The sequence below is a fragment of the Stomoxys calcitrans genome, chromosome 1, assembly GCF_963082655.1.
Source record: "Stomoxys calcitrans chromosome 1, idStoCalc2.1, whole genome shotgun sequence".
NCBI lineage: Eukaryota > Metazoa > Arthropoda > Insecta > Diptera > Muscidae > Stomoxys > Stomoxys calcitrans.
This window is the reverse complement of record NC_081552.1, coordinates 173506381-173521581: the sequence shown is the minus strand read 5'-3', so window position 1 is coordinate 173521581 and position 15201 is coordinate 173506381. Positions and strand designations below refer to the sequence as shown.

The 15201-nt window shown below is 37.3% G+C and overlaps 1 protein-coding gene across 4 annotated transcripts in view; it reads right to left on the bottom strand.

The window, feature by feature from the left end:
- Window positions 1-15201, bottom strand: part of LOC106081518 (titin) — a 178603-nt gene that overhangs the window by 63970 nt on the left and 99432 nt on the right. For 2 of the 4 annotated variants that reach the window (XM_059360572.1, XM_059360574.1), the window contains exons 15-18: window positions 13801-15036; window positions 13232-13290; window positions 11001-11301; window positions 10566-10640 (exon numbers count right to left, since the gene is read on the bottom strand). In XM_059360572.1, the coding sequence (XP_059216555.1) occupies window positions 10566-10640; window positions 11001-11301; window positions 13232-13290; window positions 13801-15036 (1671 nt within the window). Of the gene's footprint in view, window positions 1-305; window positions 1388-1532; window positions 1638-10565; window positions 10641-11000; window positions 11302-13231; window positions 13291-13800; window positions 15037-15201 lie in introns of all 4 variants that reach the window. The other 2 variants (XM_059360575.1, XM_059360573.1) reach the window with 2 other exon arrangements.

Genomic DNA, 15201 nt, shown 5'->3' with positions numbered 1-15201 from the left:
AGATGAAACTACTCTTCTGCCAAGGAGATATGGGCCACCGTTAATACCTTGTACCTTCCGCCTAGAATACTTTCGGCCGCTCACTTTACCTGAGCCTTAATAACATTGAAATACATATATATATATATATATACGGCAAGCATTTCACATTCCTCAATCAACAATTCGTTAACTAGGCAATAAAAATTGCCTCCCTTTCCTATCTTTCACTTTTTAGAACAAAAATGATGATGGCAGATAACTTAAAGGCATGGACACTTGTGAAACTTAAAAAGAAAAATTAATATATTTTCAAACCGCCAAACCTCTTTTGAAGCTATTTTCCAATCTTGTGTTATGAAATCCTCCCGCACAAACTTCCTGATGACCGTCTCAATTGTTATCTCACACGTTTCGATCATGCGTATGAAGGCCTTAAAACCTACTGTGGCCGCCAATATGGTTTCGTCCTCCGTTGAAGATTCACTAAGTATTTGAGTTATCAATTCCTCATGACCTTCACGTTCGACCAGCTGCACCAGAGCTGACTGGGCTTCGGGCTTTTGCAAAGCTATGAATATATTCTGTTCGTACATGTAGATGATCTCTATGATTGTGCAGCCGTGACGCACAAGCAGACCAATGGTGGCTAAATCGCGCAAGGCAGACTCTCCTATGCTGCCAAAGGAGCTAGCGTTTATGGTCTCCAATAAGGTGTTGACTTCGCGATGCTGCTTGATTTCGATCATATCTTCAATTGTTATGGATTTTGAGGAGATCTTAGAGCGTATGGTCTTGACACTTTCGCTGACTTCGGTGTACGTTGTAGTGGTACTCGATGTGATGGTGGAGGAGCTGGTAACAGTTTCGCTAACTGTCTCTTTGACAACGCTGCTACTGGTGGTGGTGGTAGACATTTCAGCATCTGCGACGGCACGATCCTTGACCTCCATAACCTCAGATACTCCGCTTTGTTCAACCAAAACGGACACAGGTTGTCGCACTCTAATTACCTGCATGGTCGTCTCCACTTCCACTGTGGGCTCTACCTCCGTTGTTGTGGTCACCACTGTGGTGCTGGTAGTTGCTTCAGTTTCCTGAGCTTCCGATTCACTGGAAGAACAGTAGGGCTGTGGTACTATCACGGGCGCCACCACTTTCTTGGCCACCTTCTTTTTGCCTTTGCCCTTGCGCGTCGTTGTCACAGTGGTCTCCGTCGATGTGGTCGATATATCAAATTTAGCCCTAGTCATGGTCATGCCAATTTCATTGATCAATTTACACGTATAATAGCCAATGTCATCGGTGCTAACATTTATTATGTACAAAAAGGCTTCGTGCTCCTCAACCACCATCTGGTACTTTTCCGAGGCCCTAAGTTGTACATTATTATAATACCATTGTATATCTATAAAAACAAAATTGTCATGATATCAATAAAAAAGGATCGCTGGGCGTAGAGCCAATATTTGGTTCGTTTATGTTGTTGTGGAACGATATGGTATGGAAGATTTGTGCGTGCGAAAGTCTGTATCGAATGCCACAAATAATACCTGGTTTCGGATTTCCTGCAAATTGTACTTTGAACTTAGCCTTTTCACCTATTGCCGCACGGCAATCGAGCATATCATTGACAAGCGATGGCGAGCATTTAGCAGCTAAAAGCAGCAGTTTTAACGATTAAAAGCATAAAAAGAAAAAAAAGAGAAAATATAAATTTTCTGCATTATTACTACAAAAGAAAAAAAAAAACAAATTGCCATTTGTTTCTATAATTCTATGCGATGTGCTTAATTGAACAAGTTTACACATACAAATTTCGAAAAAAATAGTGAGCAAGGGCGTCATGTACAGAGTTTTCGGGGGTAGAGGGGGGCAAAAAAGAAAACATAAATGTGTACTTACTGTGATGTTTGACTGAATTTTGTGATCTGTGTTGTCAAGTATCTATGGGTTTATTTAATACTATAATACTCTTGTTAGACAAAGGACTTTGAAAATGGAAATAGTTGACAGGTTCTTGGGATCAATTACATATTGAATTGGAGTAATACTCATTTAATGCGAATCAATGTTGCAAAATATTCCTTAATAGTTGTATGTATCTTAGATATTAAGTTTTGAGCCTAGCCTCTATTCCCTATAAACAATGTCGAGTAAATTGAATACAATGAATTTACTTTGATTAGTTTGTAAAAGTCATAATTTCCCAATCCTGAGAACTCTATACGCAGGCCTAAGTTCACTTGGTGTGCAATTTTCTCTTATTTAACACCTTTGCATGCGCTACGAAAATTATTGCTTGCCATCAAAAAACCCGCATCTGTTCTACGCAACAGCTAGTTCTCTTGTTAATCACATTGGGGACATTGTAAAATTGTACCGAATTATTTTAAATCTCAGCCCTACCCTAGACGAGTGAGATCAAACTCTATATATTCTATTCTCCAATATTAGCATAACATTTAGCTTTTAATGTTCATCTTCTGCTATAAATCAACAATTATTGAGTGCAAAAATCGAAAAACCAATACAGTTGATACCGCTTAACTGCAATACGTTTTGGTGAAAATTCCCTCGAAACCGCAGTGAAAATCCCGCTTCAGTGAATCTTGGTGGAAAGATTTTTTCTTTAACGGTGTTATTAAATGAAATTCAATTTGTTCAAGTGAGATATCGTTTAACGGAAATATCGCTTATTTGAAAAAGTTATTACACTTCAAATTCCATTTTTAAATTAAACTTAATTCGGATAAGTTTAGAAGTTATTTAAATGGGAAACTGTTGGGGATTGGAAAAATTTGCGTCATCAAAAACATGTTTTGTCATTCCGTTAGTAATTGTAAGAACGCTACTGAGCATTGCTTCTTCCCAAATCATGTTGTTCCATACATTCCATTAGTATGGTGAGCTGAAAATTCACTTTCACTTAGGGGTTATTGCTTAACTGAAAATGGGTTTCACTTAACCGAACTACGCTTAACTGGTAATTACGGTTAAGTGAAACAAAAAAAGACGGATTTTTTAGTATTTCACTTATCCGATTTCGATTGTATTTCCTTCTTGTCAGATACTTGATATATTCTTAAAGCATGAAATTATTTACCAAAATGGTCTAGTTGTTTGTAAGCACCCTTACTTGTTGATAATAACGCTTTGGGAAATTCAACTTTAAATTTCAGCATTTGGGTATTTATCTTTTGTATGCTTTAGTAAAGACAGTGTAAGGGCGACCTAAGGAGGCAACAGAACGGCATATTTATATCACATTTGCCTCTTTGTGACATACTTTCAACCTAACTAAATTCCCCCAGGTGGTGGAAAAATGCCAATTTTCGACTTGTCAATTTCATGATTTTTTTGTATGGAAAAGCCGTTGATAACTTTCAGCGTTAACAAATTCAATAATCGATTATATAATTAATGGAGGAACACCACAGAGTTCAATTCTGTAATTCACATTTCAATACATTTTCATGACGTTGTCACAGCTCAAATTAAAGCTTAAATGACTACCATTAGATGGGGAAATCTGCAATTTTGAATCAACTTTTAGCAGATACTCTAAATGCGAATAATTCCAAAAGCTTTGAGCTTATTTTTACGGGATAATACCTTCGCGTCAATGAATTTATCTGCTTTCAAATACATTTTATATAAGTATCATATTGAATACTCTGATTGATATGTGAGTAGTTGGCCCCTGTTACCTAATGGAAATCTGCATTTTCATATTGAATACAAGCTTTTCAAAGACACACAGGTTCTTCTTGGGTCAAATTTATCATAAATTTGAATATAATATTTGAGATAAAGACCGTTCCCTTGGGCGGCTCTCAGACACTTTGTCCCATATATTCATATCAGATTTGTAATCTTCTTCTACTGCTAAAGAGTTTTATTTAAAGTTCTATATTCACCTGGTCATGCTACATGTCTGTTTTGGAGGATTGCGCGGCTTAACCATTTGGCCTTAAAATTCCAATATCAGATTCTTATTCTACTTCCAAAATGGGTTAATGGGGATGGACGGTTAGCAGACATTTGGTCCAAAAATGGATATCAGGTTTCCATTCTACCCCCAATGACCTCTCATTTAAGTCCCGTTTTGTCCCCTTTCGCTGCAATTGTCTCCGAGGTTTGCCATTTTTGAAAATTATTGTAAGGAAGAGGGTCCACCTTCCCCCCTTTGGATATCAAGAAATGAAGTAACCTTTTCACAGAAGAGCCAAACTTGACTTTCTATGAACATTTCAGGAAAACGGTGAAATCAGTTACAGTTTTCATAATCGTTTAATATAATGTGAAATGCGACTTTTGTCCTACAAAAAAAAGGTCGAAAGACTCGAAACTGAACCTTCTGCGACCGTGAAAACTTAAGTTCAGCTAGTTGAACAAGAAATCGAATTTCAAATTATATTGCACTTTTCTAAACTGTTATGGTCTTGGCTCAATCGTATCCTCAAATTATTTTTTGACAACAATATAGTACAAAGTTTAAGGGAACTCTCCTTTTGGTAGAGTAACATCTACGGATACTGTGACACAATGCTTTATATCCCAAACAACTGGTTTAGACAGTAGACGCTATAAATATGTACCCGATATCAATTATAATGTCATTGATTAAAAAAGGTGCAAGGCGGTAGACCACTTCAAGTCTAGATTGGGCCACATAATTTTGCAGTGTTCACAACCCGCACTTTGTGACCGTCTGCCATTCGTTGACCTTTGGGCATGATCCTGAAGACTTAGCTTACATATCGCTAGAGGCATACCCACAGATTCAAGTTCCCCTGAAATGTGTAGAATAGTCGCAAATCTTGCAAGCTCGTCTGCACTACAATTCCTGGGATATCATTGTGACCCGGCACCCAGATCAGGTGAAACACTCATAACAATGAGTGTTGTCCGATTCAAATTTTAAGCTCAACAAAATGTCGCCAACATTAGGAGGGGATAACCACAGTTGAAAAATTTTCTGATGTTCTCGCCAGGATTCGAACACAGTCGTTCAGCGTCATAGGTGGGCATGTTAACCTCTACGCTATGGTGGCCTCAAGTTCCATTTACCCCAGTTCCTTGTTAGAATTTTCATGGGCAAATTTTGCAATTGCTGAGAAGTTGTTTATGCCAATCGTCGTTATGACATTATATCCTAGTCATTCCACAACTTCTGGAATTGCAAGAATCTCGGCTTGATACATACTATACTACAATGGTCGAGGGTGTAGCACTAAATGATGTACAAACAAGTCATCCTATGGATCCGGCTAAGTGTTGAACAGTAGGTGACTTTTGAAGCGCCGTCCACCAGACCTCAGCACCATGAAGCATAACACGGGTTTAAAACACCCAACTTTTGCCAATGGCTCTCTTGCAGGTGTATGGAGCCACAATGTTCAGAGGCATTAGGTGTAGCATTTAATGATGCACAAACATCATTTCCGGCCAAGTGTTGAACAGTAGGTGGACTTTTGAAGCACCGTCTATCAGATTACAACACCATCTAGCATTAGATGTCTGACAAATGCAGAATATACCCAGTGCATGACACTTGTTTAAAACCCACCAACTGTTGCCAATGGCTCTCTTGCAGATGTATGGGGCCATAGTTGTCTTTTTTGTCCGTTCCAGAATGTTTGATTTGAAGTTACATTTCCCGTCTAGCAAAAGACCAAGGTATTTGGTGCTTTCAGTAAGTGGAACATTCTCTCCTCTCAAGGGGAGATAGGAGCTATTGTGGATAACTTGTATCTCCTGCTGAAAAGAACTACTACTATCTTAGATAGATTTACGCCTAGACCAATTTCGGTAACCCATTTCGCTGTTGCATGTAAAGCTTCCCGAAGTATATCTCAAGAGTGCGGGGATACTTTCCCCCTAAGCGCAATAGCCACGTCATCAGCATACGCAACCACTTTAACACCCTTTTCCTCCGGAGATAATAATATATTTTTAATGGCTATATTCCAAAGTAAAGGAGACAGTACAACTTCATGTAGTGTTCCCCTGCCGACCCATCTTTTTAGTTCTATAGATCCCAAGCCGGCCGTAAATCATCTCTTAGTAGATTAGGTTGAAAAGAGGGTGCGGATATTAATCCGCCCTATGCCACTATGGACATACATCTAAGCCTGTAATGGGCGTGTTGTGCGTGTAACCTCGATAAAGAATATCTAAGTCAGGAATTTCGTGCCACATACAAAATTCCTAATTGTTTTTCATACCACGCCCTTAAGTTGGTTTATGTCTGATATTGTGTTCCCACCTAAATACCGGTGTCTGTTAGCCGCGAAAGCCGGACAAAGACATAGGAAATGATCCAATGACTCATCATCTTCCGCACATGCCCTACATATGTTATCACTTGCAGTACCGATTTTGTATAAGTGAGCTCGTAGTCCGCCGTAACCAAAACGAGTGACACCAGCTTTGAAATAAAGCGAAGAATAATACTGGCAAACCGATGCTACTTTGCATTAAGATTAAGAAACATCGCCACCTCTCGACAGACGAAGATTATGTGGTTCTGAGGCACAGGTACTTGTGAAAGCAGACGAGGCAGTGCTTGGTGTTGCTGGAGAATATAGGCGTCGTATGAACCACGAGCTGTATGACGACGATATCATAGTTACACGTTACAGCTGCATTGGCTAGGTCATGTTGTCAGCATGGATGAAGAAGCTCCGGGAAAGAAGTCTTTTGAAGGAAAACGCGGTGGTACACTCAAATCGGGACGACCAAAAGCCCGATGAAAGTGGTTCGAAACACCTTGAAACTTGGTGTCAGAGATTTTAGAATGAGCGCAGAAGATCGAGGTGCTTGGAACACGATTCTACGTTCGGCTAGTGGAACAAATGTTCTGTCATAGCCTATTAAAGTAAAGTAAGTCAAGTAACTTACTTTAATAGGCTTTCAGCGGTGGTTATCCCCTCCTAATGCTGGCGACATTTGTGAGGTACTATGCCATGTAAAAACTTCTCCTCAAAAGAGGTGTCGCACTGCGGCACGCCGTTCGGACTCGGCTATAAAAACGAGGTCCCTTATCATTGAGCTAAAACTTGAATTGGACTGCACAATGATATGTGAGAAGTTTGCCCCTTTTCCTTAATGGAATGTTCATAGGCAAATTTGCATTGCATTTGCAAGTCAAGTAAGTAAGAGCTCGTAGTCTTATGTGTCCTGTCAGTAAGCTATTAATAATCTTTCGTTCGGTAATGGTGACGCCTAGAAATTTCCTCCAGCTCCTTCATGGGTGACGTCGGTTTAACATTATTGCACCTTCAATGTCAGGAAATGCTACTGTTGTATATTCCTTGACATTTGCCTTGACAGCGAGAGAACTCTCAATGTAGGAAATTAGGTCGCCAAGGGCTTTTTAAGCGGACTTGCCCTTGCTGAATGCATGCTGTTACTGAGACGGGCGATCTCTATGATATGCTCCCATAAACCTTTAAAGAGTCTCCACAGCATATAGGATGGCAAATTAGTAGGACGAAAATAATTCGCCTTCTTGTGGTAAGATTTGCCACAATGGTTGACGTAAATGTCAAAATGTTTTTGATAACAAGTTGCTGTTTCAAGGACTAAAGATTAGAACTCTGCTGAAACATCGAGGTTGAAGAATAGGCATTTACAAAAAACTGCAACTGTGTGCAGACCAGGGCGGCCGAGTCTGACCCTTGGTCGGAGTCGTACGATTAAGCCGGAGTCGGAGTGCGGTTCGAAGTTGCAGCAAGAAAGCTCAAGTTTAAACCGAACTCTGACTCTAGCTCAATAGTCCGACTCTGGTCTCAAAACCTCGACTTCGCCCTGGTGTAGACTCCACATTTGCAAGCAATACGAATTCAACTTGAAGTTTTAACACATGGGCTGCAAAGTTCATAGGATTTCCAAGACATTTGCCTGAAGTAAAATATATTAAACAATCGCAAAAATTGTTTCAACGGGAGAAATTAAAGGCAAATTATGTACCTGTATTTCGTTGCTATGATATCGCAATGAATTCGCTTATCTAAGTGATCCTGATTGCTGCTTGTCACTTTAACCTACATTCAACAGAATTGTAGCTTAACTGCTAACCTTTTGAAATATTTCAAAATTTATCAATTCTCACACTATATCAATGATATTTAGATTGATAGAGTGTACTATTTTTATACACTCCACCATAGGATGGGGGTATACTAATTTCGTCATTCTGTTTGTAACACCTCGAAATATGCGTCTGAGACCCCAAAAAGTATATGTATTCTTGATCGGCAATGTCATTTTAAGTCGATCCAGCCATGTCCGTCCGCCTGTCTGTCGAAAGCACGCTAACTTTCGAAGGAGATAAGTTAGCCGCTTGAAATTTTGCACAAATAATTTTTATTATTGTAGGTCGGTTGGGATTGTAAATGGACCAAATCATGTTTTAATATAGCTGCCATATAAACCGATCTTGGGTCTTGACTTATTGAGCGTCTAGAAGGCTCAATTCTCGTCCGATTTGACTGAAATTTTGCACGTTGTGTTTTGGTATCACCTCCAATAACTGTGTTAAGTGTTATTCAAATCGGTTCATAATCTGGTACAGCTGTCATATAAACCGATCTTGGATCTTGACTTCTTGAGCCAATAGAGCGCGCATTTCTCATCCAATTTGGCTGAAATTTTGCACGAGGTGTTTTGTTATGACTTCCAATAACTGTGCTAAGTATGGCGCAAATCGGTAACTAACCTCATATATCTGCCATATGAACCGATCTGGGATTTTGACTTCTTGAGCCTCTAGAGGGCGCAATTGTCATCCGATTTGGCAGAAATTTTGTACAACGGCTTCTCTTATGACTTTCAACATACGTGTCTAATATGGTTTGAATCGATCAAAAGCTTGATACAGCTCCCATATAAACCGATCTCCCGGTTTAGCTTCTTGAGCCCCTACAAGGAGCAATTCTTATCCGAATGAACTGAAATATTACACACAAACAGCATATTCTTAATCAATATTCTTTGTTTGCCTAAAAAGAGATACTCGACATATGCGGTCCATGGTGGAGGGTATATAAGATTCGGCCCGGCCGAACATAGCACGCTCTTACTTGTTTAATAATTCAAACAATATACAGTATTTAATGGATTCAACATGATTTTTTCTCGATTTTCATTGTCACCCTCCTTAACAAGGCTTATTGAGTATTTCAGTAATTCAAACCTTTCTGGGCCATACATAAATAATTACGATTTAGCTTGTAACAGACGTCGCTTTTTTGCAATGAGATATGTGTTCTCTAAAGTTTCCATTCTTTTCCATTGTAATTACTGTTGAAAGTTTTTATTGAATACATTCATTCAATACAGCTATTTCCATATACCAATCAATACATTTGAAATGTTTTATTCTTAGTTTTTTTTTCTTTTTAAATTGTTTGTCTGTTTATTGTAGAAGATGATGTTGAGATTATTTCTGGTTCAACCACACATGTAAGGTAACATTGAAAGCTTATTTGCGGTGTATGTAGGTGTTATTTGTTGTTGTGGATATGATAAGGGTTTTAATGGAATGTAACTATTATCTGGCCAAGGATAAAGGTTCTAAAACTCCTTTCAATAGTCCAAATATTTTTTATCCTTTTAATAACTTAAAAAAAGCAATAATAAATGATTGCTAAACATTGTATGTGTATTATCACCAAAGTAAAATTTTGCGTGTGTGTGTGGAGGGGAAGAAGTATTGTTAGTATAATTTGGAATGATCTAATACTTGGAAAAAGAAATGTTTTGTTAGAGAACAAATTTGGAAAAAATCAAATGATAGATAATGTTCTGTATGTGATAATTATTATAAATGCAAAAATACCTTTGCTAAATATATTAATAAATTCTACATTAAACGTAATCTATACTAAGGCTAACTAAAATAATGGCGTATACTTTTATTTTTCTCTGAATAAAAGGGGTTCTACTGGGGAGAAGTTATCAAGGGTAGGATTCTCTGCTTATTTAAAGGATAATGTGCGTTTTTTTTTGTCATATTTTTGTGTATTTAAAAAATACACAAAAACCTGAAGAGCTTTAGACCTTCTTTATTTTTACAGGGTACAGCTAGTTAAGGTTGCGCTTTTAGGTATGGAAAAGAGGCGCATGACAATGTTGGCCACAGGATAGACAGTTGTACAACAGGGATTTTATAAGACATTAAAAAATATGTTGCTTTTTACAAAGAAAAAAAAAAACTTGGTGATTAAGAAAAACGGCACGTATTTGGGACACACATGTTTATATATTTTCTTCATAGTTCATAGACGCATATAGTGGAAGAAAAAATAAAAGAGTTTGAAGAGTACAAAGACAACAATAGGAGGGTAATTATTACAATAGTTTCAGAGAATAGACACACAGAGTGAGACAGAGAGTGAGAGAGAGAGAGAGAGAAAGTAAGACAGCGAAGTTTGAACTTCATATTAAAACACATATACACAAAGTGGATTAAAGTTATTCATCCATAACAGATGAAGGATTTCTTTAAATAAAACACATTTAAAGATTTACAGTTTGAGTCCTAAAGGACCACAAGGACTAGACATTTCTGAACTCACCTTTGAGAGCCTTTTGCATCTCTTCCATATGAGTCACCCATTCCGGCTTGCGATAGTCCTTGGATCCAACGATGCCTAATAGAGGCGATAAGACAAACATGAATTAGTTTTTTTTTGTTGAAAAAAATGTTTTGCTTTGGAAAAAAACAAAGTATTTATACAGTGTATTTCCTTAACTTAAAACAACAATAAGAAGAATGTGTAATTCTGTGTCTTGTACTGAGATTTTCTATGGGGGACAGGGGACTGGGTGGTTGGGGTGGGGTTTTTATATACAAGGAGAGAAAGAGGATACAAATAGTGAAGGATAAACAAATATTCCCTGCTGGAATGCTGCAAAAGAATCCATTATAAACATCTTAATTAATATAAAAGTATATATGTACAATAAAACACTCAAACATGATGATTCCACAATAAGTTGTTTGCCAATACCTTCGACCGAAAAGAGAGCCGTTGTCACGGCCACACCCAATGGATTGTGGGCCTCAAAACTAATTGTGCCCACATCATCGGGATAAATGTTGTTGATGACCAGCACTGAGGTGCCATCTTCGAAATTTTCGATTTGATATTCTTCGGAAGCGAATATCTCCTCGTCGTCCCGCAGCCATTTGACTTTTGGCTTTGGCTTGCCAATAACTTTGACTTCCAGTTTGGCTAATTCACCCTCTTTGGGTTCGATTTTTTCGGGTAATTTCTTAATTATTTTCGGTGGTTTGTCTTCATCGATTGACTGGAAAAAAAGTAATTTATAAAAATGAAAAAATCGCTCAACAAATCAAAGCATTCAGGATTATCGGATATTCTCACGGCTTAAGTACATAGGTTGGGGCAACAAAAGAAAAACAAATGTTAATGTTGGTCAACTAAAGGTCAGTGTAGCATAATTAGTCCGAAAATACCTGTGAATGGCACACTTGCATGTCAAACTACAGTCTTAAGGGTCTGGGGGTATAAAAACCAAGATTATTGCATATTAAGATTATTTTACAAATAAATACAATAAAATTTGAACTCCGTTCACTAAGTAATTGGCTTTTATGACAACAGTTGATCTTATTCAATTTTTTCGCAATCAATCATTCGCTGAAAGTGGTACTGAGTTCTATCAGCAAAATAGTAACGACAAGCCGCTGCGTCAGTTGAAATATCGTTCAATTAAATGCTCACGAAATGGGCACCAATCAACCCTGCTTCAATGCTGTTGTCTTTATTGTGTGTTGTTGTATGACATTTGTTTGTGTTCTGGCGAAGAATAGAGTCCGTCGGATTTCGCAACAATTTAATAGGCATTTTCGTGGTGAATGAAGTCAATACTAGGCTTAAAGCGGGTAACAATGCGGTGTAAGCAAGGCGAATATTACATGATGTGTGCAGAGAACTTGTGTTCTGTTGTGTATTTAGCAGCTTAAACCACTTCGAAAATTGTGTTTAGTGGGTGTTTCAAGGGGTTCGGTTATTTGAGTTTTTGACGGACAATACCACGATTGATTCTAGAGTGTATTGTTATTAGCTAGACAAAATGAGTGATTGACGAATAGTTGTGGTCGGATTCATCCACCATATTCTCCAGATGTTTGGTTCAGGACATCAACAATTGTTTGATCCAGTCTTCTACAGTATCATAACGTTCATGAGCGAGGAATCAATATTTTGTCATAAAGATGACATAAGATTTAAAATTATATTTGTATTTTTGCACGTTGCATTATTTACTTTCGCTATTCTTTTTTTTACTTTTTATTAATGGACCTTTTATTTCATATTGTTTTAATGTATTTGATTTTATTGTTATTTTGTTTTACATAATTTTATTTTATATTATTTTGTTATTTTGTTTAATTTTATTTTGTTATTTTATTTTTTATAATTTTATTTAATTTTATTATATTATATATTATTTTATTTTATTTTACTTTTTTAATATTTTATTTTATTTTACTTTATTACTATTTTATTTTATTTTACTTTATTTTATTTTATTTTATTTTATTCTATTTTATTTTATTTTATTTTATTTTATTTTATTTTATTTTATTTTATTTTATTTTATTTTATTTTATTTTATTTTATTTTATTTTATTTTATTTTATTTTATTTTATTTTATTTTACTTTATTTTTATTTTATTTTATGGAATGGGGGTGTACTAATTTCAATGGGTGTTCCATTTTACAATATGGAACAATTCTTTTTTTTTATTTGTTATTTTGCTTTAACATAAGTAAAATATACTTTATTTTTTTATATTTATTTTGATTTTAGTTTATTGCATTATTTTTAGATAATAGTATATTAGTTTTCTAGTTTTTGTTATATATTTATTTTACTTATGTTTTACATGATTTTTCTTTAATTTTACATTTCTTAAATTTTATTAAAAAAATTTGATCAAAGATTTTAACGTCAGATTCTTACTTGCCATTTTTAAGTTCCATATTATATTTAATAGCTTAAATGTCTGTCTGGTGGAGTTTTTGGGGTGGAGCAGTACCAAATTTTTATAAGAAAATCGTGCTCCACAAAAGACTTCTTGGTATTCTAAGAAGTTTTTTAGTCTAGTCCAAACCCAAAATATTTGCCTTCAGTCGAGAGAATATCCGCGTTGTAAAAGCACACAGAGGTAATGAAGAATCTAACTAAAAAATTCTTCATTTTACTTACCCTATCCAGTAGGTCATCTTCTGAGCCAGTTACTTCAGAATCGGGGATATATTCAAATGCTATAAAATGTTGATTAAAATAGAAAGAAAATCCAAAACAGAAAATTTAAAAATTGCCATCCGTCACACACATTTCACATTCAAGAGAAAAAAGACGCTTAGCAAAAAAAAAACCAAAAAAACGTGAGACAGATAGAGAGGAAGGCAAATAAATGTGAAATAAAGACATGCTGTAGATAAAACATTGGACAAATCCAAGGATACGGACGTGTGGACAAGTATCGTAGAAGATACAACAGATGAATAGTCAGCAATTTAAAGAGGCCATAAAGGAACCATGCTTTCCAGTACCTTAAGTGATTAGTGCTGCCGAGTAGCATATCAACAAGTAACCTTTTTGGACTCTTTGTTTTTACAATAAAAAAAAATAATAATAAATAAATATTTGCAAAAGGGTTATAGGAAAATCTAAAACTAATTATGGTTTCAGTCTAATATTCTAAGGGTTTAGTGTTGCTTATGTTGAAGATATGCATTTTTGTTTTGCAGTGGCCAGAGTATTAAATGTACCTTGAATCTTAACTGTTGTCTTGGTTAGGGTCTCGCCAATTTTGTTTGTGGCCACACATGTGTATTCGCCTTGATTTTCGGGGAAAACTTCGGTTATCTCAAGCTGGCATGTGCCCTGGGAGTCTTGGGAGATATGGGTCTCTTTGTTTTCCACCACCTTCTCTTCGTTGTGATACCAGGCCACGCGTGGTGTTGGCTTACCTACCACCTTGCAAGTCAGCAGCAAGGGTTCACCATCCATAACCTCTACGGGCTTGGCGAGTTCTTCCTGGAAACGAGGCGATTCGAATTCTTCGGCCTCTTCTTGTGGCGCTTCCTCCAGCATTTTAACAGTGGCTGTCGAGGTGACGGAGCCTCCAACATTTTCCGCTCTGCAGGTGTAGGGACCAGTGAATTTGGGCTTGAATTGCTCTATCAGAAGTGTGGATTTGTTCTCTTTCGTAACAATGCGGCACTCGGTGGAACTGGTAATGGCCTCGTTGTTTACATACCATTGGAACGAAGACAATGGCTCGGATTCAACAACGGCCTCTAGCAAAGCCACCTCATTTTCTCCAAAGAATTTGGGCTCCAATGGCTGTATGAATCGTGGAGCTTTAATGTTCTTATCGGTTGGCATATCCGACACGGTAACAGTGCCCGAAGACTTGGCTTCGCCAACTTTATTGGTGGCGGATACCTCGTATTTGCCTGCGCGTTTTCGCGTCATATTGACAATTCTAATGGTGGTGGTGGTTTCGGTGGTTTCAATGGTCACTTCTTCATTGACTTCAATTTGTCGTCCGTTGCGACACCATTTAATTTGAGGCCTTGGCATGCCATCGTATTTAGCCTCGAAAAATAGAGTACCGCCATGGGGTACAACCACGGCACTCAGCGGTGTTATAGTGGGGGCCTTAAGTAATTCTTTAGGCTTCTCATCGTCTACCTTGCTCATGATATTGGCATTGCCAACGGCACGACCAAATGGATTGAGAGCTTGTACCGAATATAAAACAGCTTCGTTGGGTGGTGGATTGATAACTTCCAGGGCCACATCGCCGGTGTTTTCGTTGTAGAACATCTGTACAGTCTCGCTGGGCAAGACTTCCTCGACGCCTTGATACCACTTGACCTCGGGCATAGGTTTGCCAGTCACTTGGCAGGTTACCTTGACCCTCAGTCGTTCTGGGGTCTCCTCAGTGAAGTCGATCTTGAGTGGTTTTGTGAACTGTGGTGCAATGCCCTGTTCTTTTTCTAAATTTGTTTGCAATGGTAGGGTGTGAGAATTTAATAAGAATGAATAAGTGAAACAAAAAAAGAGGGGCAGGGAAAGTCAACTAAGTAAGAGAGTAGAAGAAACCTACAGGACGTTTGTTGGACTCTATGGAAAATAGAAGTTTCAGAGGGGGGCTCTACATT